Source organism: Bombus huntii, chromosome 16, assembly GCF_024542735.1.
Source record: "Bombus huntii isolate Logan2020A chromosome 16, iyBomHunt1.1, whole genome shotgun sequence".
In the NCBI taxonomy this organism is placed as follows: Eukaryota; Metazoa; Arthropoda; class Insecta; order Hymenoptera; family Apidae; genus Bombus; species Bombus huntii.
The window spans coordinates 5,372,057-5,399,887 of NC_066253.1; the positions used below are offsets into that span (position 1 = coordinate 5,372,057).

Consider the following 27,831-nt stretch of genomic DNA (forward strand, 5'->3'; position numbering starts at 1 on the left):
TGTCTTCAGGATGCAGCATGAATTACCTCAACAAAGATGCTTAAGAAGATAGACGTAAAACGTAACAATCACGAACGGGAAGTACAAAAATGAAGACTTCTTGGATAAGGATATCTACCTGGGTACCTACAAAACCAATTAGTACAATTTCAGACATAATTTAAATGTCGCCGAGACCTGAAGTCAATAGTGCGGACGTGGTTGTAACAATCGGTCAGCTAAAACTACTGCTGTACAGTGGAGTAGTTGCGTCCCTAACGTGCTAAAAAACTTTTGATTGAAATCATATATTTATCCTTTATTTTTTCTCTTGATTAGACATATTCCTGGTTTTGTCATTACGAAATCAGAGAAATTATAAATATGTCAATTTATGTTACTTTTTTCATTTTTATATGTATCAATATTAATAGTACTTTGCATATGTGGTAGAAAACTTTACATAACTGGACTTTTTTAGGTATTGTGTAATTAAGGTTTTGCTCACATGATGTAATAAAATACTTGTCAAAATGTTTAATTATTTTTTATCATCTTGTACACTGCTTCTCTACATATTCTACAGCCATTTGTTGAACACGAATCACGTCTTCCTGAGTACCATGCTGTTCTTCCAAATTGATAAACTTTTTATACAGGATTTTCATCTTTCTAGGTGGTAATACCTGAAGAACTGCTCTCTCTAGAACTTTCCTGTAAATACAAATTATTATAAAGTAAATTCTCTATGAAATTAAACAGACAAAATATAGTTGAAACAATATGTTTACCTTGCTATATCAATATCATTAGATTTAACCAAAGAATCAACATAACAGGACCATATATCCACCCGTTTCGGATAGGAACTTAGAATTTGCTCAAACAGAGTTTGTGCTCTCTCTTTATCCCCAAATTTGTTCTCCATAATCGCAAACCTTGCCATTAGATTTACATCTGTAAAATTTATATTATATTAGTATTTTATTCTTTATAACATTTTATTTCTATTGTATACATACGTTCAGATGCTGGCAAAGATTGCAATGCTCTCTGCATAATATGCCTTGATTTGTCCTTCAAACCCATTTTTACCAAAGCTTCTCCACAATTAAACCATACTTCGGGAATATGTTTAAACTTTCCGATCATGGTATTAATTGTTTTCTCTAGTTCGATCTGCCTGCCAGCCTCGACATGAACAGTCAACATGTGATTGTATATTTTTAGTGAATCGTTAGACCTTACTGCCTCTTGAAAAACATCATTCAATGATTCAGGAATTCCGTATTTAGACTCTAAATTCAACCAAGCATTCCAAACGTTTAATTTTTCATTCTCTTCCCTGAAATTAATCGTTTTCACCGCTCGTCTCGCAACTGCTCTTGCTTTCTCGATTTCTGTCGTCTGTAAATGGTATGCCATATACTGTAACCATATTATTGAACTGTCTGGACTAGCTAAAACTAATCTATCGAACTGATCTACAGAATTTGGTAACAGGTTATTGGCGAGCGCTTCCTCTCTTTGACGAATTTCACGTTCCTTCTGTCTTTCTTGTTCTCGACGTTCAGCGGCGCTTAATTTCTTATTTTTCAGCTTTGGTTTTTCCTCTATTTCATCTTCACTATCACTAGATGACTCTTTATCCTGAAGGAGAGTCAAATCAGGGTTGCTATCCCAGAAAAATCCACACGCAGATGTCCTTGGCCTCTGCTCGTTATCCTTATCATTATTAACATTTTTAAGTGTGTCTCTCAAATTTTTTTTGGAAGGTTTGGTATCTTCCAATTTAATCTTTTCTTCTCCTATTTGTTCATCACAGATTGTCTTTGAATATTCCTTTTCTAAATCATTCTCTGGTTTTTCTCTGTTTCGTTTCCCTTTGTTTTCCATCTTTGGTACTTCCTGTAATTTTTCAATTTTTATTTTTTTGGTGAGTACCACATTCTCTTGATTTTGTTTCTTTCTTTTTAAGTTATTATTATCACCTGATTTCTCTCTCACACAATACTTCTTCTCAAATGCAGATTTTATGATGCAGAGAGGCATAATATCGGATTCTTTGGAATTTAATAAGGCGTAACATTTAATTTTAGAATGAATGGTATAAGGTGTTAGATCTGGCTGTAAATCATTTATGTGACGACGTACAGGTATCGCAGCTAAAGTTCCTTTACCAATACCTTGAAGGAATATCAAGATAAACCAATTTGTCACCATTAAGATTCTACCACGTAGCAATTTGCCATCAGGGAATTGTATTTGCTTATTTTGTTTGGCACTTATTTTATGCATTATTGACGATAACGTGGTCAATTCGACAAGCTCGTGTACGTAATTTTTCCATATAATCGTTCCAGAAATTTTGTCCCCTATTTTTTTATTCTCAGAGTAATGATCCTTAGACACTATACCGAGCAAGTTATTCTGCAATTGAACAACCAAACCATCAGCTGTAATTTTTTCAATCGTTCCAGTAACTCTCTGCCCTAATTTTACAGATGCAATTGGTCTGTTTTTGTAGTATGAATTCCTTGAAAGTTCTACTAATTTATTAAAATACAGGATTAATGTATCCAATGCTGCCACCATTCTACTTTTAGGATCAGATAGATCATCGTATATTTTCTTTAGCGACAATGTTAGTCCTAATTGTTGTTCTTTCTTGTTAATAGAAAATATTTTTGCCATTAAAATTTGGTTTGTGTGCAGTAAATTAAAATTACTAACGTTACTATAGGACACATATCCAAATGGCGTACATTCTGCAACTGGTAAAATTAGTCTTATACCATCTGGCTCCATATCTTTGATCGTACAAGGTATACAGTCTCCTATTTTCAGTTTTTCAAAATTCCTGTATCTTCCTTGAGTTACAAAAGTCCTAGTTAAAATTAGATTAGGTACTGTAGCAAATACAAGAGCTGAAAGTGTATCACCAGGAACATATTTTGATGCTAGTAGAGCTGCTATCTCCATACAAGGTGACATGTGACCAGCTGGTAAAAATCCTGTACTAACAGTTTGTCCTTCATTTCTACTGATTCTTAAATATAATCCCTGAGTGGATGATTCTATTATTGTGCCTTCTACTTCTTCACCAATATCGAATGTTGCTTTTTCAACTTGTATGTCCTGATTAGCCACATTTAGAGTTATTTCTCCCGAATCTGTGTTCACTGTTTGAATTTTTACCGAAATTGTTTGTCCAATCGAATAGTTCCAATTTACGTTAGATGTTAGCGTGTCAAGAGCAAAATGTGGAATCCAACCTTTAACATCCCCGAAAAACTTTACCAATATTCCACGCTTATGTATTTGAATGATAGTTGCGTGGTGTTTTGCGTCAATTTTCGCGTCTTGTATGTTTGCTAAAATAGGCAAGTCACTCGTTATTAAAGATCTTTTCAAAGTGAGATATATTTTTTTTCGGTCTATATGAACGGACAAGACTCTTGCTTCTACTTCTTCGTCGACTTTCAGCTTTTTTAAGGCACTTAAGCCCTCGTCAGATATATGATCTGGTGCAATTTGCCCATTAAATTTACCATGTTGTATATTAATGAAACCATTCACTTTATCAATATTTGTGATCTTTACATTTATCACATCGCCAGGTTTAAAATCAGACAATGAAAAATACTTCTGTTCCAACAGTGAACGTTGCATGGTACAGATATAAATTCCATCTAACCAGCTGTATGATAATATTCTGCATTTATGTGTGGTACCAGGTGCAAATTTTTCAATGATTGTATCATATTCAACACTTGTTCTTTTAAAGGAAACGAATCCCCGTATTCCACTCTTAGCTAATTGTAGTACTATTCCACCAGATTCTCTGAATAGAACAGTAGCTTCTTTTACAACATCTCCAGGCTTAATAGTATTGTCTCTATTTTTATCTATCGTCGAGCTGAAGTATGCAAATTTGATGGTCGGCAAAATATATAATAATGTCCCAGTAATATTCAGATTATTTGAGTATTTAGATAAGGGCTCATCTAAATATGTTTGATTTATGAATCCTATATTGTTTTCATCTAATGAAACACATAAGCCATTAGATAAAACTTTCTTTATAGAAAGATTAAATTTTGTGCCTGGCATCAAGCTGTCCAATGATTTAATTTCTGTTTCACAAATAGCTTTAACAAGCTTCTGTTTCAAAGTTAATATAATCGTTGATGTATTCTCATTAGTTTTAACTTCTTTAACATAGCATAGAAGCTGTTTACCTGGAACTACATAAGACTTCGTAGTAATAACTGGTAATTTTTTTTATAAACTATATACTATTATACTATTTAAATTTACTTACACAAACATTTTTTATTGCCACTTTCCTTAGTAGAAATAAACGCTCTTACGTTTATTAAACCTGTATCTACCACATAACCATGATCTTCTATACTACTAATAGTACATACTATTTTTGAGCCACTATCTAAATAAGTAACATCTAAACTTTGATTTATCAGACTGGGCTCAAGAGATATCGAAATTTGCCACGTCTCTTGCGGTTGTATAGCTTTTACATAACATACGACATAATCTCCATAGGTATATAACTCAGGAAGGGACTTCAATTCGTTTGTCTGAGAATCTTGTGATTTGACCAAACTTTGCAACAAATTTGTGTAACATTCACTGATATCTGTAATTTGAGCACGACCTACTAAGCCACCTGGCAAAGATATCAGCAAATCATAGTTTGTCACTTCAGAAATACATCCTAATACCACTAATCCTTCAGATATTGTTGCATATGATAATCGTTCTGCAGTATTGGGAATAAAATTTGGTTCTCCTTTGTCTTGTTTCTTTGCTCTCTGTTTCTCACAATTCCTTTTACCAATTTTCTCATATTTGTCAAATAACTATTAACATATAAATATTGAATAAGTAATTTTAAGATATTAAAATATGATGGATATATGTAATAAATTTACCAAATCCGATGGTTTTCTTTTTTGTACTTCTTTTCCACCTCTTGGAAAGCTTTTCAACTTCATCTATGAAAAATAATTATGTTACTATTACATTATAAAAAGAAAATTTACAAAAACTGTAAAAAAGTATAACTATAAAGTACAGAGTTAAAGTATTATTGAAGATAATAATATGTCAAATTTAACGATTTATCTTCTTGAAATTTTACCTTTTTCAGTGTTAAATAATTATCTTTTTGCGAAAAAGATATTACATTCACACACGTGTGAGTCGTTGTGGCAGTCTCTATCGCGTTTGATATTTACAGGTTATGTTAGCAACATAACCCGTAACAGAACTTTCCTCTATTCATAATACAAAATGAATTCGTACATATGATTAATAAAATTTTATTTCACACTTAATATCGCAACACATTAATATATAGATATAGAAATTATCCTATAAATATTATATTACTAATATATATATACATAGTGCTATTTAATTATTTATCTATAAGTTCACGCTTTTTAGTCGGTAGTCGCTGTAATTCACAATATAGGTTAGATTTGTCAGGTAATGGAGGTATTAAACCTGCTGCGATGTATCTTCCATCACTTACGAGAAAATTGTATACTCCACAGGCTTGTCTTACCGGAAGTATTTCAGATCTAATATTATATTTCAGTAATACCTTTTTTATTTCTAGAACTCTGTTATATTCATAATTAGTTTCAAGACCTAAAACTATGAGATCTAGTTCTGGATGTACAATAGTGAATAAAGATAAAGTTGCTTCATTTATGTCCTTCGCAGAACCAATATTCCAAGACAGAATCATTCCATCAAAAATTACAATAGGACCCAATAGTAATGAATCATCGTTTAATTTAAATCCTATCTACAAAAGTAATTTATACTTAAAAGTATACAACTTTATCAAGTAGTCTTATAAGAGCTACAAAATTGTTTTATACCGGTAAACATTTGTTTATTAAAAATCTGCGTGTTTCAGGAATATTTTGATTATTAATGATATCGATTGTTGTTTTACCAGGTCCGTCATATTCTTTGCTAGTTCTTGAAGTATGGAATTGTCTGTAAAAAAGAATTATTTGAAAATCAAGTAAACTACACATTCTTTTTCCCTGCAAGATTTTTAAAGAGTGAAAAACATAATTTAGTACTTACTTGGTATTTTGTAATAATCGCTTTAAGATAGGAAAAGTTTTGGTCAAAACCATTATAATAATCTAATTAATATTTAATAATTACTTGCTTATTTTGTGAAATAAACAATGTCAATCAGTAAGGAAATTATCTTTCTGGTACTGTGTTCATCTGAACATATGACTCGAAGTCTCGGAATAATTATAACCATTCTATCTTCTCGATAGTCTATGACTATCATCGATATCGTTTGATTGGTCGATTCAAATAGTATCAAAAACTTTTACCGGTACAAAAATATAGTGTTCAGAATAGTGAATAAAACCTAACAATATCCTATCTTAAACTCGATCATGGAGATGTTCGATCGACCACAACGTCCCCTTCCAATTTTCGTGTATTTTTAGAAATATTGTATGGAAAATAGTTTATCAGAGAGAAATAATCAACTTATTTTGACACGATATGGATAACGATTCGACAGTGAAAATGAGCAAGGGCTGCTGGAAATTTGACGAAGAAGATCGAGGTAAGACTTAAAACGCGGCAGGTTATTGAATGATAAATGTCAAAAGGCAAAATGAAACGTAAATAATTACGTACTACCATAGAATCATTGCGTTATAATTATGTTTTTAATCTATTTACAAAATTATTAACCGTATTATTATATGTCGTATGCACTTCGTACATTTTGAACATTAGAATTACCGATGATCAAAGTAAAAAACTTGTATTTGAAAAATCAAAAAGAAAATACGTATAATGCGAAGCTTCATCCGTATATTCTTTATTTCCATAATACTTCATAAAAAATGCAAATTTCCAAAAATATACTGTTGTAGATCTATAAAATTTCTGTAAAAAATTATGTCTGAAGAATTTTAATCATTCTGATAAATCTGATATTAAGGAAATTTAAAGTAGCTCCTATCGCATAGTTAGTTATAATCTTTATTTTGTCATAAAAATTAAATGTTTATTAATTTTATAGCGTTGTACATAGACATTGAAGACGACATTGAAGATGATAGAGAAAATAAAGTATACAGCTGCTGGGATCAAACGCCTGATATACTTCTAGAGGAAATTTTTTCTTACTTAACTATTCGCGAAAGGTACTATGCATCTTTGGTATGTAGGTCATGGTATCGTGCCTTTAAATTGCCAAGGGTATGGTCTACCTTTACATTGGAGGATAATACACTTACTAGAGGCAAATTTAACTATCATAGTGGTTGGCAATATGTGTTAGATCATATGAGAGCTTCTGCATGTTTGAATAAAGTTGGCAGGAATTTCAGATCTCTAGTTTTTGACCCTATGTTGAATTTCTATAATCTTTATGAATTCATGAACATGATATCTTGGTATACTGAGAGACAAGGGTCAGATAATACATCAGTGGCAGGAGTCGGTACTCACATTCGACGACTTAAGTTTACATTTCCTTGTAACATGGCAAATAGAGATGATCCTGATAGTATTAGACTTTTTGGTACTGGTGGAAAATTACTAGAAGCATTGAAAAGGTTAATGCGTAATTTACGTAATTTGAGATGCTTAGAGTTGATAGATCTTATGTTAGATACCAAAGAAGCTTTACATTTAATGGATGATATCTGTGCTAATTGTACGCAAACATTGACGAAGCTGATTCTAATCAATACCACAAGGTATTATTGCCCCCTTCTACATGTAGGGGTATTTATTAATTTAAATGTAAGTTCATTCAAGGTAAAAATATAACACAATTCATATGCATTATTTAGCTTAAAATATTTGTTTTATGCAAAGGTATTAGTCATTAGTCCACAAAACCTCCATGAGGATGTGATAGATTTAATTGGTTATACTAAATTACAACATCTTCATATCCTTCAAAATCGCTATAGCCAGAAAGATACCACAATGAGATTGGTAATAATTGTGAATATTAATTTTATAAAGTGCATGGTTCCAAATACAATAATTTAATTGATCTTTATTGATTTAGCCTACAAGAAAAGCTTGGATAAAAATGAGAAAAAACAATCCACACATTAGAGTACATTTTGAAGTGGAAAGTTATAAACCTACGGATATACTTTTGCCTATTGATTTGTTAGAACATGGAAGTATTCCATGTCACAGTATAGTTTTAAATACTCCAAATACACAGGTTAGTATATTTTGTGATTATTTGCGTATATTTGTTAAATTTAATAATCCAAAGATTAATTACATAGATTAAAAATTTCAGATTTCAACTTCAACTATTCTTAATCACGGAACGTTTTTCGAATCGACAATAAGGGTGTATGCATTCAAAGGTCTAACCAGATATTTTGCGCCTAGAAATTTTTCACAAAGATTGGATGAAGCAATAGTACAATTTTGCAAAATGTGTCCGAACCTTCATACACTGGTATCACTTTGTGTTTGAACGAATTTCTGATGTATATCGTGATTTTCTTAAAATCAGACTCTATGACTCTAACTCTTAATGTGATAGCATGCATTCGAATTTTTGTTATACGAAAGGCTTTATCTCTATTTGTGTAAGTTTTATCTAACTAGATTGCATATATAATGGAATTTAAAGAAACACATTGAAAATATGAAAAACATCTTTTACAGCTTCTATGGATCTATTTATATACATATGTTGTGTGGCAATATATCAATGATTTGTCAATAGTACACAAGGCAACAGATTTAAATTCAGATCGATTACTGTATCAATGACTTGGAAGCCAATCAGTGGGAGGCAAACATTTTACCATGACACATTTGATAACTTGCCTGGGCTTTTGGTTATTGAACGAATAATACTTCATACGATTACGTTAATCCACGGATTGGTTTCCTTAGTATTCAGCTAATACATTTGTCAAATTGTCTTTCAAATAACTAACTCATAAAAAAGATTTTGAGTAATTTGAATTCATAATTCAACAGACTTGTATATTTAATAAATGTTTTTCTGCAGATGATTCGAGATAAAATTTCAACCGCCACGATATTAGAAATCGTGTCTACAGCAAAGAACTTGCGTTGCTTGTACGTCCGGAGATATTCAACCCTAAAGAAATGCGACGGGGATTGGTTAAAAATTATGAATTGGTCACCAGAACATTATCAGTGGATTAAAGAAAATAGTCGTAGCTATGAAAGTACGGAAAAAGAGGTATCTAGAATATTAAACTACAGGTGGCATATGCTAACTGAAAGAGAATTTAGAGATCAAATGGTAAAATTATATTTATGATGTTCTCATAAAAGAAAAAAAGGAAAAATTCCTACAAAAAGTGTTTTATATAAAACAGATTGCGATTATGCAGTAATTACACTTTTATAAAGTAATATGTGTGTGAAAAATACCATTTGGATAGTTTATGTATTACATACAATTCGTCTAATGTATTTATACTTTCTGACATAACTGTGATGATGTAGATAAGAGATTTACTACATATATCAAGATGATTGAGGGGGATTGTTATGTACACAGATCTGTACAATAATCGAATATGTAAAATAATAAAATGACAGTAATTGCAAGTATCTCCACTTTATTTTATCATATAATATATAATGAAGTATTCCTATCCTACATTTTATAACTTATGTAATTATGTACAATGCCAATTCATATATTTGTATATATCGATTCTTAATAACATAACTTATTTAAATAGTTACATCTAATACAAACATTTAGCGTATAATTTTGTGTACATTCTAAATATTACAGAAGTTAAAACAATCGATAATAATTCAAGCATTAAAATTAGAAAAAAATTATTTTTATACCGCAATTTCACAAAATTATACTAACATAATAATAATCATTAAATTCAATAGAGAAAAACAAGTATAATAGATACTAAGCAGTTTTGTAGCATGTACATATTTTAATATTGTATATACAGAATTGAAATAGTATTAAACAACATTCGACTGTAATTAAGAACAAGTTAAAACAAATTTTCTATCTACCCAATTTAAACGAAATTTTGAAGTATAACAGTTTTTTTGTTCATTTCTATTTACAATTTAAAATAGATTATCGTGGAGAATAGTATGCAATAAGTTTTCTTATGTCCTTATAGAATGGTTATAATAAATAAAAAATTTAATCGTGTTTCTTATTTGAAAAAAAATTATCTAGCGTATAAAAGCAGAAAGTTGAAGAATCACGGTGCCAAGGCTGCCGATCGTTTGTCCCGATTTTTATTACGTTGAATAGTACGTGCCTTAAATGCAGCAGCATTCATCAATGTCTAAATGAAATATAATAAAATTCACTCAATTAATTATTTTGTTTCTTTAAAGTTAATGATAATTAATCTCTTGGAATTAAACTTAACAAACTTACTCTTTCTAATTTACTCGTTTTCTGATTTAATGGTATCGGTAAAACTTTGTTACCAAGATGAAAGATTTCGCGCAGAAGTTGATTTTCTGCAAGATGAATATTTATACCTGGACCAAGCAATCTACAGCATGCGTTGTACTGAGTTCGTGCACACCATCCTTCTAAATACAGAATTTCTTGACCAAATTTTACATGCATTTCTGGTACAATGTCTTCCTAATAAAAATCATAGATGTGTCGTCAATAATACAGTATACGGTGATTGCGTACGATATTTCAATATTGTTATTGTGAAACGCACGTCTATGTAACGAAGTATGTCTCTGAAATTAGCTCTCTGTTGCTTGCGATCTTTTTTTGCTCTGTACTTGTTCGAATCCGTAGCCAGCTCTTTTAACACCTCAATTAGATCTAACGACCAATCTTGCTCGTAATCACAAGAGAAATCGCGACCCAGTTCGAATATTACAGCTAGGGCCTCGCCAGCCGACAATCTTACGTCCAAATGCGGTGATTCTAGTAACTCGCATAATCTATTCAGGGACCTTTAATAAAAATGGTTAATTTTATTATTTCACGCAACTTTTTAGCCCGTTTGAAGATACTTACGGCATGTAACTATTGGTTCTATTGCTCGCAAGCAAATTATATATATCAGCTGGAGGCATTACTGTTAAAAGAAGTGTCCACGCTGATATAGCCGCAGAATGTAACGCTGCAACCTCCACAGATATAGTCGCTATAGCACCATTCCCTTTTAGGTAAGAACCAGAAAAGATAGTAGACAGTAATTGCACAATTTCCATAGTGGCGGTAGCGTCATTGCCCGATAAGAATTGATTCATGCTTAGAGCCCAACAACACTGTAAAAGTAGATAATTTATTATTCGCATGTAAATCGAACTGTTTCTTGTTTTGTTTTACCTCTGAACGTGCTTGTGTGGAAGCCGTGGTGTCGCTGACGATAAGAGTCAAAGTACTTTTCAAATCACGACAGACTACTTCTGCGCTTTCGAAAGCTCCCAGTTGAACACAAAGCAAGGTACTTAACCTGGCTGCTGTAGATTGTTCTTCGCCACGGCCCTTTTTCAAACCCCGCTCCACTGAATCTGTGATGGTCATTTTCCTATCCTCTACAAAATCTGGAATGTACTTGATGGCAAAGATTTTTTCCATTCCTTTGAAGCAAATTGTTCTGCCCTTTGCACTCTTCTGTGTTAAACCGTCAATCGCTTCCTTTAATTTCTCTTCGAATGCTTCTTGCTGCACGAATTCATCAACCTCATTATCATTCATATCATCTAACATGCTGCGATTGTCAGATTGACTACTGGATATACTGCATGCATCATTATTAATCGAATCTTCATCAGATGTTAGCTCAGCTTTTTTTCCAGCATGACCTATAGGCAAAGTGATTTTCTTGTTACAGGCAATATTTAATAAATAAAAAATATTGTAAGAAGGGAAACAAGATTGTTTCTATTTTTATTATATAAAATAATACATTGAAAGGAGATAAAGGATAAAATTATCAATAACATAAATGATGAATGATCAATATCTGTGTTTAATTTATGTAGATAATAGTAGTCAAATATAGCAGATATTAAAAGCAAATATCATATTACATAATGTGAAGTCTGAACAGCTGTTAGCTGTTGCTATCTAAAATAATTGTACCACATGTGACTGTCTAGATAAAAATTTAGTCAATCTATATAAAATTATAATTCCACAAAAAATCATTCAAAAAACAGCTGTATAACTTAGTATAAACCAGAAAATTACTACAACACATTGTGTGATATAAGTGTTACACATTCATTATAAATATTTGCAATTCTAATGAATGCAACTTTTCAAATGTTTATGACGCATACTGATAATTGCATGATATGTATGATTTGTATAAATAATTACTTGTATCAAATCACGTAGAATTAAATTGTATGATTTAGCTCACTATAATCTTTTAATTTTTAATGTGCATAAAAATAATCAACATTCTTAAAGTATAAACGTTATTATTTGTAAAATGAAACGCAAAAGTAACATTTACGCAGCTCAAACTCGCATCAAGGAAATGATAAGTTTACCATAATAATCTGTAAATGATAAATAATATTGGATCGAATACTACGTATGACGATCTAAATTTAGTACACATGCGAAAAAAGCATCGGTTGTTTTGAAAAGCATGATTCATCTACCTAAACTTTCGTGTAAGCTTCTGTAACATACGAAACATGTCTCTTTTTTTATTAAACATTTTGCGATTCAAAGAAAAATTTAATATTTACAGAACAAGCATTTCCGCATTATTTTCTATATCTCGTTATGCAATACGAATAATGTAGCGATTGGTATCGTTAGTTCTTAATATTTCGAACATAAGAATTTTCCTTCTGTCTTTAACCCAAACCCATGTGCGAAAAGCATGAAAGTCACATGGGGATAGGTGGTAATGTCACGACGTTACTTCAACTCGAACATATCGCCAGAAATTTCATAGATCGATATGCAATTTTTTCAGCCACGACATCATTTTGTGACTTTATTTATGATATCGTTGAAATAATCGGAATAGCTGACCATCTAGCACGTGACGTAAGGCGAAATAAATAACATTTCCAATGCTTGATGAGTCATTCCAGGAAAATGCTGATAATTTAATAAAGAATGTTTAACGCGAAGTTAATCGAAACTCTTTTGGTCGATGCCTGGCCTTGAAGATATTTTAAAATGATCATTTTGCATTCGTAAATCAGCAGGGAAATGAAATGAAAAATGAAAAGCAGCTTTTCCTCACCGGATTTTCGTCTTCTACCTCCTTTGCCTGGCATCGTCCTTCACTTTCCTTATAGCACAATTGATACTAACAGAAATACTTAATCAAGAGGGTAAATGTCTTGCACTATTAATTTTCTTTCGTATACTGAACACACTGCATGAATTTTTAATTAAAATCTGGTAAAAACTCATTAACATGTTGCGAATTGTTCAAAACATACACGTCGAGACAGCCTGCGATGGGCTTTCTCAAGTGCACTGTCTTTCACGACCTGCGCTACGAATCTACCCGAACGTAGGCGAATGTGCGCAAAACACTGATTGCGCATGTGGTACATATTTCTATAAAAGTCACGTGCTTGCCAATGAGCGGGTCGATTTGATTGAACCAGGGGAATAAGACCAATCAACTTGCATCAATTGAGCCATCGCGCATGTGATACTGCCAGTTTCAATAGAAGATATTCTCATTTTATTCGAGCGTTTCGCGCGTGATAATATGAAACGCATGTATCGTATTTCGAGGAATGTTCATATGAACTTTTGAATGCATGCATGCATGATACAAATAGAAATACAATGATTCGCAAAAGACCTGTATACCTGTCAACATCTTTTATGAACATATTATATCTGTTATACGAAATATTTTGAAGTTTTGTTAATCTATAATAAAATCCAAATATTATGATTATATTGGTAAAATTTTTAACGATTCTGAAAGCGTGTAAATAACTTACAAGATATTTAGTACAAGTATATATTTTACATAAATATTTGAACAACTAATCATTTATAATGTTAATAAGTTTCAGTATTCAGTGGGACCATTTTTGATAGTTATTGCATGCATAAAGTGATTATTCATACTTACACTCATTTTTTGTTAAATATAAGTTTGCAATAAGTATCTTGCAACTTCTATATCTTAGATTAGGTTAAAATTTTGCCAATATAATTGTCATCTCATTATAGTTCTAATATAATTTCAAATCATTTTATATAATAAACATAGCATACATGAAAAGTTTTCAATGATGATTGCATAAATATGTTTACAAGACATTGTACTTTGTTATAACAATGCCGTTAGTGCTTACATGTTATAGCACCATAGACATCAATCTATACTGCATTGAGATATAAAAATCAATAGGACATCACAAGGTATGAATATCATTATTGAACATATAAATTTGTACTATTGTAAAAAGATCTGTATTACATAAGAAAAATTGTATATTATTTTATATTTTCGAATATAAAAAGGCGCTTCACAATGATACATTATCATTGTAACAATAACATAGGAATATATACAATGAAGAAATGAATATACACATGTTTTAACCTTAAATATCACGTAAAGAGATACAATGTACACTACAATAAATTAGAGGTAAATGATTACAATTATATGAGGCTTATTATTGCATATAATTCATAGTAGTTATATTACAAGTCTATATGAATTTAGTTGATTACATTACTATGGTACAAAATTGAATATATTCCAAGTGTAGCAAAAGTGAAGAAAGATCTAGATTCTACTGTAGTTATAACTTATATTTAACATTTGTTTGTATATTCAGATGGACACTTACAAATATGTCAGTCTATTCTGAGGTACCAGAATCATTAGAATAGTACAAATTTTGTTTATTACATTGCAATCAATGTAGTGAAAAAAGTTTTTGAAGATAAAAAAATTTATTTTTTTTATACATTGGAATGTTACTTTTACTTTCAAAAGTATCACATATTCATTGAAAACCTAATATTTTGAATAGTAAAATTTATATTTGTAGAAAAAAAATCTTTTTATCTCCCAAAGTAGTTTCTTTGTACATAAACTCTATTAGAACTAAATCTTTTATACAAATCTTAATGACACAAATACTAGACTTATTGTAACTAGTAAATTAACTTTGAAGTTAGAAGCAGCACTTTCAAGTGCCATCATATTCTGACATGGTGTTGCTCTTCGAATAAAATTAAATATAGAATCCACAATATTTGCTGGTGTTGGATCTGAACATTCTTCCAGATCTTTTACAATACAACTTTGAAGTTTGGACATGTCCCTGCAAATACATAAAAAAAGTGTAATTTATATTTGTAGCCTTTTTTATCATTACTATCAATTTACTATACTTAAATGCATTGATCCTTACGTGCATTCTTTATTTCCAAGGGCAAGGAGTGGAAGATTATCTAACAAATGTAAAGTTTCAGTGTTGGAATCTAGTTGAATCATATAACTTCCCAACGTAGAGTTTATACACTGTTGAATTTCCTGTTGTTTCGACTTCAGACACTCTGGCCCATTAGCAGATATGAAAACTGTAAGCAATTAAAATGCTTTTTAGCAATGGTTAGATAATAGTTTCCTATATTAAATGATCCAACAAAAGAATACATACGAGCAATACGATCTCCTTCTTTGTAGCATACAAAATTTAAGAGAGAATCTGTAATATTATGAACAAGTTCTTTATTTTTTCGTTCCTGTGGTTGTACACAATGTTCCACTGCAGTGGTAAAATTTCTGACACATTGCTTAAGAGTGGGAGTTTTTTGGCAGTACTTTTTGAACACTATATCCAAATCTCCAGTAGGCTTGTACTGTTCCATTTCTTGCTCCAATGCTGTGTAGTTAACAAACGAATCAAGGCACTGTTTGAATTTATCCCTTGCATTCTCAACATTCTCGAATGCGCCGTCTCCCCCATACTGCTTGCATCTTTGTTTGAAAGCATTTGTAGCTTCTTCCAGAACATGTATTCCAGATGTGTTGATATTATTTATATTCGGGATTCCACTAGATGAGGTTAAGTTGATGGCACTGGAAACTTTGTTTAACACTTCTTCCACGTTGGGCACATCTTGTTGAGAAATAGTATGTCCAAGAAAGCCTGTAATGAAAAATAATTAATTTATTATTGATATATTGATTTATATAAATATAAGAAAATTTATAATAGACCTTTAATTTATATGCCAATCTTTTTTCCTTTTTTAAATAATTCAAATCTTTTTTTTAAAATACAATATTCTACTAATAGTAAATTTCCAACAATTCTCTGTTCAAACATTTAATGATTAGCCCAATAAAATCTTTAACTAGATTAAAAAAACATTTATTGCTGTGTATAGCTTTTAATTATCTTTTTAAAATGTTGAAGTCCAAAACGTTTATCTTCGCGGCTATTAAAAATCTTGTTTTGTAGCATTTCCTGTTCAGAAAGGAAGTAAATATCATGTGGACTTTGCATTGGTTGTTGCTTCGACTTGTAATCACAAAGTATCTATTTTTTATCTGTGTAATCTCCGAAAGTAATTAAATTATTTTGCCATTTAGTATTTATGTCGGTGAGGATTACAATCAATTTAATTACTCTTGTTGTTTTACGAATACATTTCGATACAGCGCAAATATTGTATGTGCACTTTTAGCGTTTTCGAGAAAAACAATTTAAAACATTTAATTGCACTTTATACCTAAATAAGTACCTTTTGGATTGTATTTATTTTTATGCTATTATAAGGTCCGTTTTAAGAACATAAAATGTCAAAAATGGATCCTTAAAAATATTTCTATAATATAATAAACAAAAATATCATTTTTAACAAATTTATAAAGTAGATATAAATGTAATTTTTATACAGCATAAAGAAACAATCAAGAACTATTCGTTGCTTATAAAAACACAAGTTTTACAAAAGGTGAACATATAATAGTTGTACAGTAAACCATCGATTTATAGGTTACGATAACGTAAAATTTCTGATAAAATGAATTCAAATAATAAGGAAAGTATACAAAATATATTTTGTACCAGGTTAAATATGTTTTCGTGTGTTCTATGCATATTCTGTTTGTAAAAAACTGAAACAGTTTCATAGAGTACAAAGTGCATGGATTGAATCAACGTGCAATCTGTGCGTTCGTCACACGTGTACTATAATGATAAGTAGTCCGGTACAAGGAGAGAACAATGCAGTCTTTAACTTTACTTCCCATCAATACATGATTCCCATGATCGTTATACTATCTTTGTAAATATCTATGTGAGGTACGGTACTCTATTTATTAAACATCTGCACAGAGATCATACATTATGTCCATAAATCGAGCATTCGATACGATGTAACTGCATTTAATCCCAATGACCGTATTGTTATCGATTACGCGAGTATGTACGAAGGTCATTTTCGTTTCTTGATCATAAAGTCGAAAGCAAGATTCGAGATTTGACTGTTTGCTATGTTCGATATAGAACAATGACCAGTTCTTTCAAATAATACATAACCGGAAACAACTGCGTTTTGATTGGTAACGCTTAATCCTGATGTGTTTGTTCATAAAACAACGTTTCCTATTAGAGGCATTATTTATCACACAAAAAATAAACCATTCGTAAACATGATTTTGCACATGCGATCATCTTACGTATGCCAAATTTTTTCTTCCGCCTCGGTCGACCGTGCACGCAAGTCTCCTTTTTGTTTTTATAAGATATCGCGTGTCATGAATCATTGTTAGGAATTCTGTCAATGAAAAAAATAGAGAAAAAGATGCAAAAAAAAAAAACGATCTAATCATTTCTAACTAATAGGAAGGAGAAAATTCCATGTAGCAACTTACCAGAGAGGAATATCATGGCAGTTAATGTGGTAGAGTATTTGATCATTTCTATTTTGTTGCTAAAATATGTTCGACCAGGGATTGTGTGGAGATGCTTGCCAACGTCGGAACACTATGTATTATCCGGAAAAGTAGAGAAAAGTATTTATATGATGAAATAACGAGACAGAAATGTACGTTCAGTTACGCATCACAAGTGTCACTTTGAGCGCATTCGAATTGTTCTGTTTATTATAAGAAGCATACGCCGATGTGTCAGCGTTGTCCGGAAAATTAGTGAAAGGAAGAGAGATAAGAGAGCGAGACACAGTGATTTAGAAAGCGGAGGACAGAGATACACTGTAGTAACTCCCGAGAACAATATTCCGATACTAAGTTGTTGAGCGCACGCGCTCCGCTTATATAAATCTCATATGCATAGTATGTATATATACTCCATATACTACCTTTGCTTCTGTGTTAATTTTAATTCGATTCTATGAATATGTATGCACATATATATATATCACCTAATGTAATCTAGTTGTCTTGCATAATTTTTCCTGCTTTGAAAATAAACAAGTAATTTTGCATTCAATAAATTATACTGAAGTAATTATATGTACATAATTTAATAGTAGTTGAACATTTTACATAGAAAGTTATAGAGTTTGGATCGATCCTTAATAATTTAGAATTTAGACAATCTTTAGAATATTTTATATATAATAAATATCGATATAATTTATTTGGTAATTTACTCATTTATAAGATATATTTAAAAGATTGAATACACAGATTCCTCGGTAGTATAGTGGTTAGTATCCCCGCCTGTCACGCGGGAGACCGGGGTTCGATTCCCCGCCGGGGAGATGTCTTTTTTGCATAATTTTCAAATAACTTTCTCTTGTTTTTGTTCTTTCCTTTTTTATATAATTATAACGTAAAAAATATACATTTTAATAAATGTCTATATTTCGTAAAGTATACTCAAAACTATATTTTACTGTCGCTACTTTGAGACGTTTGATTAATATCCAACTACAATTATTTAATCCAGTTCGTTCGTCGTTATGAAACACAATGGCCTTGCTATGAAAATGCAAGGATCGTTGTCACGCCGTAAGATAAAGTCCTCTATGTCCTGGCTGTTATTGTAGTCTTTTGTATACGACTGTATACTTGTATACTTTTACTCTTGCAAATATTTGATCCTTACAATAAATAGTAGAGACTTCAGTGATATATTTAAGCATATATGCTTTTAATAACCTTCACAATATAACGAGGTCCAAAATTAAAGCATCAAATAACAGCACTGATTGGTGCAATGACAATCAGGGCCGCATGCGACACTGTCTTTTTGAATACCGTCTATACCAATGGTAAAGTCCATGCAATATTAAATTAGGTTTTAAGACTCTAGATTCTTAAAGTGGTGTTATCCTTTTAAGTGCTTTTTCGCAATACAAAAGGGACGACTTTAGGCCTTTATTCGTAGGGCACAGTCATAGGAAAAATATTACAATTTCATTTTCTTCATTCAATCAAAATATCCCATTTTAAACAAGTCAGTAGGAATTATATTTTGATATTCCACTTTTAAAAGCTTTACTAGCAACTTCTTCAAGTAGTAGATAGAAAGATTACAACCAAATCAGTGAATGAATACCTTTGATGTATCTTTTGAGAGTTCGATTAGTGAGAAATTGGTGAGTGAGATTCGGGTTATATTTTACTGTTGAGTTCACAAGGTTTCACGTAAACAACATAACAACTTAAGCGATCCTGCTTAAGCTTCATCTTCTCAGGTTTCTATCTATTTGTTCATTGCAATGACTCGGATATGTGACATTTGATCTGTTTTGCATTTCTATGAAATTTGTTGCAAATAATACTGCGAAAATAGGAAAGATAGTCTTTATATGTGCATATGAATAATATAACAGCAATTCAACATAAAGAGTAATGTAGTGAACAATATAAATGTGTTAGAATAAAACGATTTATAATGTTAAATATATATAAATATATGTGAATCGGTTCACCATTAAAATAGAAACTGCATTCATGCAATCCTCGGTAGTATAGTGGTCAGTATCCCCGCCTGTCACGCGGGAGACCGGGGTTCGATTCCCCGCCGGGGAGATTTTTTTTTTTAAATTAAATTTATCATATTTGTATAATATTTTCAAGAGTCAAGAAGTAACTAGACCATACCGGCCTGCAAAGTTATTTATGTTTTGTTGACATTTGGTAAGAGTATACTATGCTAAAGTAGCCTGTATAAAAAAATGTAGAATACCAAACAAAGGAAGGCGAAAGACTTAGTCTCCTCAACGTGATCATGAAACCTTTGCATTTCATATCAGGGCTATTCTGTTTCGTAGAGACTGACTGAAACTGTTAATTTTTATAAATAGATATTTTTTACTGACCTTTTAACTCAGGAATTAAAGTGTCGTTTTGAAATAAAAAAGATGATAGTCACAAAAAGTATTGTTATTTCGTAACTAATTGGTAATATCCGTTTCATTTGTTCCTTGTGTAACGTCAATTCGCATCAGAGACCAGGCCACACACCGCGGACAGGATGGCACCCAGATGTCTGCACATCCTTGGCGGGTACCCTCAATAGTCTTAAGTATCCACCAGGGGTCTTGGAATTTTTATAATTAAGGTCCTTCGGACCAAGCGAGTGTTTCTTGTCTTAGATTCCCTTTTACGTTTATTGTCTACCACGTGTTAGCCTAGAAAGTTGGTTTTCTTCACATCTGGTATGTTTCGTTAGCAATTTTCTCGCGAAGGCGGCTAAAACCCTCCCTGGCCCACCAATTGTCTTATTATCCAATCGGAGACGGTGTCTACTGCCCTTACTTCCTTGACCAAAATTGTCATCAACAAATCCGATAGTCCCGCGTCCTTAGACACACCCACTCCTAGCCTTCCTCAGCTACAGTATCGTCAGTAAGACTCACTTATTCTGTATCCTTAGAATAGTCAACATATCTTTTACCGGTCTCTACTCTTATAACAGTCGCGTACTTAATGTATCATTGTAACTAAGTCTTACATAACGTGGTTGGAGTGAATTGTGATTTATGTTAATTCAGTGTGTATTACATTGTGATTGCTGAATTCATAATAAAGTTTAATTAAAACCAAATTAATAGTTGTGTTACGACTCAGCTATTTTATTTCATCAACCAACCCTTAAGTTTACGTGACACCTGCAGCGGTGAACGTACTGGACTGAATTATAGTCAAAGAAGCTGAACGTCGTAAAATAATATCAGGAAGTGTATTTTTGATTCTAGAAACGAACAGATGATTTCTCCAAAACGTACTGCTGGTTTCCTATTAAATATTGTAAGTAAAACCGAAAAGAAGTTGCAGAACTGTTAACCCACAACGTAGTATGGAAGAGGACTCAATTTATGGCACCCTCGAGTGTCCCCATCTTCTCTTTCCAAATCCGTGGGTGACGAAAGCTACGAACAGTTACTTACTTTTTCTTGTACTATTTTTATATACATGTAATTCTACTGATTTTTAAATATTTTTAAAAGTTTTCATTTTACTTTAAATACAGCAACTAGTATTACGGGCATACAATACTTTCCTTGCGGTTTTGAAATAAATGCTCAAATATTACTATTATTAGACTATTTACAGGGAAGATGCCAAAATTTTTTAATAAAATATTAATTTTTATACCATAATATCTACAAACAAATAAAATTTCATATCGTAACGCGCGTATATGTTATAGTAAAATCTTATTATTCTGTTAATTGTAGTTTTCAGCTTTTCTACGTAATAAAGTTTTTATTATTTAAAACGTGTTCATATTATTATATCTATTAAAAAAATAAAAGGTAGGGAGGCGTAGAAAAAGATTTTTTATTCGGAGAAGCATAGTAGCATAAAGATTGGAGAGCGTTGAAATATGGCATGATAATAGACTCGTAGTAAAATTTGCTAATAGCTGAAAATAGGTTATATTACAGCTGTTTTTAGAGATATTTTGTCTTTAACTACGCAGCATCGGTGGTTCAGTGGTAGAATGCTCGCCTGCCACGCGGGCGGCCCGGGTTCGATTCCCGGCCGATGCAAAGTACTCTTTTTGCCTTATTAATTGTAATTTTCTATTACGTACTGTGTTTTATTTTTTTAAAACCATTATGTGTATCATTCTCTGTGTTGCAATTTTAAAATAGACAACCCGTGACCTACGATGTAATACCTAAGAGGACTTAATTTATTACACTATTAAGGTTGTGTCGCTACCACTTCCTAGATCCCATTAGTATAGAAAACTGAACGATTGTTTTGTATATTTTTTAAGGCTTCACGTTCTCTTACTGTATAACGACTATTAAGTAAAATAACTGAAATAATGTCTGTGTTCTTTACTTAAACAATAGAATTTGGTACCTGGCAACTCTGCGATTTCAAGTCACTTGAATGGCTGCGTATTTTTATATGCATATATATACATACATATGTAGATAACAATACTGAAAACACGCACATTAAGTATCAACTAGAAGTCATTCAAAAGCTAGAGTACGAAAATGGCAACACACAGATTTTTCTTTCTTGTTTCTTCGAAACAAGTGCAATTTTTTCTTTTAAGGTTTCTTATAATAAATTTCTTACTGGCATTTAACTAAACTTGATAACATTGCTTAGAAGGCAACTTTGTTATTTGTATTGGGCTATTATATTTATAGATAATATGTATACGTATATGCATAAGTATATGATCGTTGTTATGTCAGTTGTTAAATCTAATTACCAGATTTAGCAGCGTGTGTCTTTTTTATGTATGTATATACATGATCGATTATCTGTTTGAATTAGGCCTGAAGTTAGTAGGTTTGTATGTTTTAATAATTGCTTTTATATGTTTGTTGTCGAAAAAGATCCTTCGCGAGGGTACGGCCTGAGAAAACTCCTTGAGGGCCTGTTGCAAAAATATGATGTACAATGCAAATTTGTACTACAAACTTATGATGAATCACTGTGTCTGTCGCACATCGGTCCATTGTAGTAAATATAACAAATAGGTCTAGAGCTTTCGAACGGATCTTAGATGCCAATATCAACCAAAAGTATTTAAAAGTGAGTACTGAGATTATATTAAAATTTATTATCTAAAACTAGATCATACTAGTTCTATTTCTACGTAATATTTTGAAATGTTTCCCGTAGCATCGGTGGTTCAGTGGTAGAATGCTCGCCTGCCACGCGGGCGGCCCGGGTTCGATTCCCGGCCGATGCAACCTTTTTTCTTTTTTCTTTGTAATTTTATAGTATGCTATAATTTTAACAGTTTTTTTCATATATCGTAGAATTTATTATAGATTTATTAAATAAACATTACAATTGTCACAATAACATAGTTGATAATTTAATCCACGGTAAAGGAATGAGATAAAGATTAGTATTATCAAAAACTGATAATTTATCGAACATCTATCAAATATTAAACTAGAAAATATTTTGACTAGGGTAAAGATATCTTGCTAATTGAAGTACTTTGAAAGGGATTGATACTAAATGGAGATTAAAATCGTTTGAGAAATCGAAGAAAATCGTGACGCATGGCTGAGGTATTTGTATAAGGATTCCCAACTAAATATTAAGTATCCAATTTTCGTTACACTCTCTTATACTTTAAAATATATGTAATTGGAGGAGTGAAATTGAAAAAGATTACCGATTAAGAATTATAATGCTTGAAATTGCTTTCTAAGGCTTGAATAGGTGAAATTGTATTACTCAAAGAATGCATGAAATGGCATCCTATTTTACAGTATGAGTATATGTGCTTGCTTCGCTGCATTGGACCCAGTAACCAAGCTTCTGTCCTTACAAGCTATGCACACATTTCACAGATGGTCGTGTGTACAAATATATAAATAGCCAACTTGGTGCAGTGGTTCTCAAACTGGACCAAACATTCTAGTCAGAAAAATAGTCACGTATGTGTAAATGTTTAAACGTATAAATACCTTCTCTGTTTATTACGAACATTAATTAACATTGATTAAATTTATATACAATATTTAAGAATCACGAAAAACATTTTTAGATCAGATTGAGAAACACTGTAGTGTTATAGATATGAGGATCAACGGATTATTTTGCTAGCTTCTTCACAGAACACCTTAGTCATCAATTAATTGCATTGGGTGAAAATCGGCCGGTAGGCGAAGCTAGTAACCATGAATTATTACATAAGTCAGTTTGCTGTATTCCGCAAATTGTCTAGGGGTTTGCGCATGAATTTTTCATTAGCCACTACTAGTTGCGCGAATACTTTAAAGGTCGACATTAAGCACGACAGTCGTAAATTTAAAACCAATATAAATAGAACTGAAGGAACACCTCGTTGCAGGACTGTGTAAAGATTCAGAGTTTATATGCATTTCGCATCATTAAATCGAAATAGGCGTCATGATCGATGCTTGCACTGATGGCGCTGTAATAGTTCATAAATTCTTCTTCAGTGACCTGTAACGAAAATTATGAATGCTGCAGTTCGCCCAAAGTCAGTTTTAACCGCGATAATTACACCGTTACGATAAAGCAATCTCTCTACTTTATTATATTCAACTATTATTTTAGTAATTATTATTACTAATCATTATTTGGTTACTCTACTTTATTATATTCAATTATTATTTTAGTGATTATTATTATTACTACTTATTATTTAATTTACTATATTTTATTACATTCAACTATTATTTATAATAAAAATTTCCAATAGAGAAAAGAAGATACTCACAGTGCCATCTCTGGTATTATTTTGTTCAAAGTTGGCCAGAAACTTATTCAGAATACTGTCCTCACTTTCTTCACCGCTGATATAACGGGGATGGCACTTGACATTGTAAACTCCTTTCAAATCTTCGATCGTAATCACTCCGTCGCCGGTTTTATCCAGTTTTTTAAAGGCTTGATCCACCACGTTTCTGCGATTTTGAGACATCGGCGGCTACACAAAAATTTTTTTATTCAAAATCCAGCAATTTATTGAATTATCTAATTCGGAAAATACACTTACTCTTATGCCAGCGATGAATTCGTCGACGCTGATGTTCCCATCGTTGTCTGTGTCGAATTTCGTGAACATGTTTTGGATATCCTCCTCTGGAAGTTCCAGACCACTTTCTTGAAGGCCTCTGGTGAATTCATCTAGGTTCAACTTCTTGTTTCCGTCATCGTCCATACGACGAAAAGCTCTATATAAATTAACTTGTGGTATAGTATAATAAATTATTATGTTTCTCTGGAAGTTTATAATAAATTAATTTATGCTACAAATGAGATAAGAGAGATTCTAAATCTCAAAATGAGACGAAAATGAAAATTAACAAAATTGTAGAAAATTAAATGTGTAGAAGGTTCATTCTTGAGAAAATCGATTTTGAAAATTTGCGATAATCAATAGCAGCTTATTCCAAATATATAATGTGACAATAAGTCAAAAATATAGAATAACATTTTTTCATTTGAAGTCCTATTTTCGAGAAAATCGAATTTATGGATTTGCCTAATATGTGTGTCCAGTTAATTCTTAATTGACGTATTGAAATTTTGTTTTCTCCAAAACGAGGCCTTAGACGACAAAATTTTGTTCTTCATTTTCAACTCATTCTCATATGTAAAATAACCTTCTGCCAATTATCGGTTACTATCCAGTCGAGAATCAATCAATTTACGTACATATACTTCACAAATTTTCAAACTCGATCTCTGTCTCAAAATCGAAACCTCTAATACAATTTTATTATTTTCGATCTTCGTTTTATTTTGAGCTGTGGGACCTCACTGACCTCATTTATACCACGAATTACCATCCTGTATAATGAATTATATGTCTATGGAATTTTATAGTAAGCTCTCGTTAAGTGTCATAGGATAATATATGTAAAAGATTTGGAATTTTGGATTACATAATTTATATATATATATAATAAATAAAAAAGGAATTGTTAACTTACCTGCCCAACCCTAGGATGCCATTGGCACCTCTGGCCAGACAGAGCAAACGAAGTTTCTCTATGGAGTCCGTGGTGTTATACAGGGCCCGTTGGGCCTTATTGATCATCTCAGTTTCTTGCCTGGTTGTTGCGCTCTGTGGTCTGTTCAAGAACATTTCTGAAAGAGAAATCCGCACAGTGACTCATGACTATGACTCAGGTGTTTGGAAAAGAGACAGAAAATCTGTACTCAACATCTCGATTTTCTTATTATTCTTATAAAGTAATCTATAACTTTCAACTATACATATACATCCTCTATTATTCCAGGGACCTGCTATTGTTCCATCCACAAAATCCAGATATACGTTTGTATATTAATCCTTGCAATTTCTTATCTTAATTAGATAAATGCAGAAATAAGTAAGAGGTGGGAAAATTGGAAGAGAAGTGGAAATTGCTTTCAATTTCTTAACGTTACGCTGTTTTTTTCCTTGCTCTATATGAAGTGGCAACGCAATGCGTCCCCACTGTGCATACTTCGATCGTTTCGTTAATTAGACGCAATTTAATTCCTCCAAAGGTGCAGTGAAGGTCCCGCTCTAACTTGGTTAACTAAATAGCTAGAAAGGAACACTAACTCGTCGAAATTGACCCATTGAAAAACTGAAATGAGAATATTGGATCGATATATAATCGCACATACGATTAGACGATCGATCGTTGAACGATTCTTGTTTTATGCGCCAAATTATTCCATCAATTATTTGTAAGCATGAAAGCAGAGCGGAAATTGCCACAACTGGTAATAAAATTAGCGAAGACAGAATGATGTAAATTACAGTGAAACTTTAGTATATTTTTACGGGAGTCAGTGAAATAATTATCAGTGAGTCATTGTTTAAAAACAGATATGCACAAAAAAGAATCATCCTTGGAACAAGTTGTACTAAAATATGTATATAGTGTTTGTACTAATCTAAAATCTGAATATCGATATTGACCTTTAGATCGAGATCTTGATTTGTTTCTGTTCAAACATAAGCACTAGTGCTGAGTTAAAGATCTTTAAAATACTTTATTTATGTGGGTAATTTAGAATGACTGCCTTAATTACAATAATTCGAAATTTTTCTTTCTATACTAATTTATTTATTTATCAAATTTAATCTTGATTTAACTTACTTTGGTATCTTGGAGCTGCATATACTGTTTTTTAGAATAATTCTAATCCACTGGTGATGATAAAAAGAGTGAAAAGAATTCGTAGCTCCTTTGAGGAGAACCGGAAGGCGAGTGACAAGGGATTCCCTGGAAGCGGATCCGCGCATTCTATAGGACTCTACACACTGGATTACACACGTGAACAGATAAAACACATTCACGTATGAAAACAAGGTGTGTTCGACATACATAAACCATACGATAGTCTGTAGAAAACGTATCCATAACGACCGACTAGTCACAACATGTGTATCGGAAAAAAATTCACGCGTGATCAGTCACCGGTACCGATTTCCTGTCGATAATTCTCCCATGATTACCAACTAAAACCCTCAATAAATTCTATGTCTAATTGTTAAGTGTAGCACCACCTTTCAAAATGGCATTTGGATTCTCGAGAGTAAGAATATAATTTTCTACTTGTTTATTAAAAAGTAAAGTTATTTTAATTGGTATTAAAGTTCAAATGATTCAAAGTTGTTTTATTGCGTAATTATGTTACAGTAATGATCATATCCGGTCTTTGTTCCAGGAGACCTATTCTGTTGAACAATATGTATCTAGTTACTATTCGTTGACAAGTAGTATTATATGATGAAAGTAATTTTGCGTCTGAAATTATCTCGACGATGTGACATCACACTGTGATATATAGAAAGATAATGATAATATGTATTGCTTTGACCTTGAAAAATAACCATCCGTTTTAATTGCACATATATTAATAATTTTTACTGTACACA

At 31.8% G+C, this 27,831-nt stretch overlaps 6 protein-coding genes, 1 long non-coding RNA gene and 4 other non-coding genes across 15 annotated transcripts; 6 read left to right on the forward strand and 5 right to left on the reverse strand.

Annotated features, from left to right (window-relative positions):
- Window positions 1–493: 493 nt before the first annotated feature.
- On the reverse strand, window positions 494–5,292 carry LOC126874642 (protein RRP5 homolog). The gene is made up of 6 exons (XM_050636923.1): window positions 5,144–5,292; window positions 4,935–4,997; window positions 4,304–4,862; window positions 1,002–4,226; window positions 771–936; window positions 494–693 (listed from the first exon to the last, which is right to left on the reverse strand). The coding sequence occupies exons 2-6, from the start codon at window positions 4,995–4,997 to the stop codon at window positions 531–533; spliced, it is 4,176 nt and encodes a 1,391-aa protein (XP_050492880.1). The 5' UTR covers window positions 5,144–5,292; the 3' UTR covers window positions 494–530.
- Window positions 5,293–5,308: 16 nt separating this feature from the next.
- On the reverse strand, window positions 5,309–6,303 carry LOC126874670 (NADH dehydrogenase [ubiquinone] 1 alpha subcomplex assembly factor 3). The gene is made up of 3 exons (XM_050636987.1): window positions 6,109–6,303; window positions 5,895–6,015; window positions 5,309–5,818 (listed from the first exon to the last, which is right to left on the reverse strand). Exons 1-3 carry the CDS (start codon window positions 6,159–6,161, stop codon window positions 5,423–5,425), a joined length of 570 nt encoding a protein of 189 aa, XP_050492944.1. The 5' UTR covers window positions 6,162–6,303; the 3' UTR covers window positions 5,309–5,422.
- A 109-nt stretch (window positions 6,304–6,412) lies between these two features.
- Window positions 6,413–9,633, forward strand: LOC126874654 (uncharacterized). Of its 3 annotated transcripts, XM_050636955.1 has the most exons (7): window positions 6,413–6,616; window positions 7,082–7,809; window positions 7,885–8,016; window positions 8,084–8,248; window positions 8,330–8,494; window positions 9,059–9,319; window positions 9,396–9,633. In XM_050636955.1, exons 1-7 carry the CDS (start codon window positions 6,553–6,555, stop codon window positions 9,411–9,413), a joined length of 1,533 nt encoding a protein of 510 aa, XP_050492912.1. In that variant the 5' UTR covers window positions 6,413–6,552; the 3' UTR covers window positions 9,414–9,633. The 3 variants fall into 3 exon arrangements, 2 of the variants coding, with proteins under 2 accessions (XP_050492912.1, XP_050492913.1); XR_007692928.1 differs by lacking the exon at window positions 9,396–9,633 and having other exon boundaries at window positions 8,330–8,627; window positions 8,707–9,062; XM_050636956.1 differs by having other exon boundaries at window positions 7,885–8,007; window positions 9,059–9,633.
- LOC126874656 (interferon-related developmental regulator 2) lies at window positions 9,625–13,552 on the reverse strand. The gene is made up of 6 exons (XM_050636960.1): window positions 13,260–13,552; window positions 11,372–11,850; window positions 11,057–11,310; window positions 10,749–10,992; window positions 10,448–10,663; window positions 9,625–10,352 (listed from the first exon to the last, which is right to left on the reverse strand). Exons 1-6 carry the CDS (start codon window positions 13,291–13,293, stop codon window positions 10,266–10,268), a joined length of 1,314 nt encoding a protein of 437 aa, XP_050492917.1. The 5' UTR covers window positions 13,294–13,552; the 3' UTR covers window positions 9,625–10,265.
- Window positions 13,553–14,461: 909 nt separating this feature from the next.
- On the reverse strand, window positions 14,462–18,252 carry LOC126874665 (27 kDa hemolymph protein-like). Its single transcript, XM_050636980.1, has 4 exons — window positions 17,889–18,252; window positions 15,664–16,155; window positions 15,415–15,583; window positions 14,462–15,324 (listed from the first exon to the last, which is right to left on the reverse strand). The coding sequence occupies exons 1-4, from the start codon at window positions 17,932–17,934 to the stop codon at window positions 15,114–15,116; spliced, it is 918 nt and encodes a 305-aa protein (XP_050492937.1). The 5' UTR covers window positions 17,935–18,252; the 3' UTR covers window positions 14,462–15,113.
- Window positions 18,253–18,423: 171 nt separating this feature from the next.
- Window positions 18,424–23,671, forward strand: LOC126874683 (uncharacterized). Its single transcript, XR_007692942.1, has 2 exons — window positions 18,424–22,696; window positions 22,796–23,671. It is a non-coding gene; the product is annotated as an uncharacterized LOC126874683 (long non-coding RNA).
- On the forward strand, window positions 18,668–18,739 carry Trnad-guc (transfer RNA aspartic acid (anticodon GUC)). The gene has a single exon. It is a non-coding gene; the product is annotated as a tRNA-Asp (tRNA).
- Window positions 19,944–20,015, forward strand: Trnad-guc (transfer RNA aspartic acid (anticodon GUC)). The gene has a single exon. It is a non-coding gene; the product is annotated as a tRNA-Asp (tRNA).
- Window positions 21,912–21,982, forward strand: Trnag-gcc (transfer RNA glycine (anticodon GCC)). Its single transcript has one exon. It is a non-coding gene; the product is annotated as a tRNA-Gly (tRNA).
- Trnag-gcc (transfer RNA glycine (anticodon GCC)) lies at window positions 23,084–23,154 on the forward strand. The gene has a single exon. It is a non-coding gene; the product is annotated as a tRNA-Gly (tRNA).
- LOC126874669 (calcyphosin-like protein) lies at window positions 23,217–27,482 on the reverse strand. Of its 3 annotated transcripts, XM_050636985.1 has the most exons (6): window positions 27,050–27,482; window positions 26,172–26,530; window positions 25,886–26,042; window positions 24,946–25,123; window positions 24,667–24,876; window positions 23,217–24,389 (listed from the first exon to the last, which is right to left on the reverse strand). In XM_050636985.1, exons 3-6 carry the CDS (start codon window positions 26,038–26,040, stop codon window positions 24,288–24,290), a joined length of 645 nt encoding a protein of 214 aa, XP_050492942.1. In that variant the 5' UTR covers window positions 26,041–26,042; window positions 26,172–26,530; window positions 27,050–27,482; the 3' UTR covers window positions 23,217–24,287. The 3 variants fall into 3 exon arrangements, with proteins under 3 accessions (XP_050492942.1, XP_050492941.1, XP_050492943.1); XM_050636984.1 differs by lacking the exon at window positions 26,172–26,530; XM_050636986.1 differs by lacking the exons at window positions 26,172–26,530; window positions 27,050–27,482 and adding an exon at window positions 26,120–26,167.
- Between the last annotated feature and the right edge of the window lie 349 nt (window positions 27,483–27,831).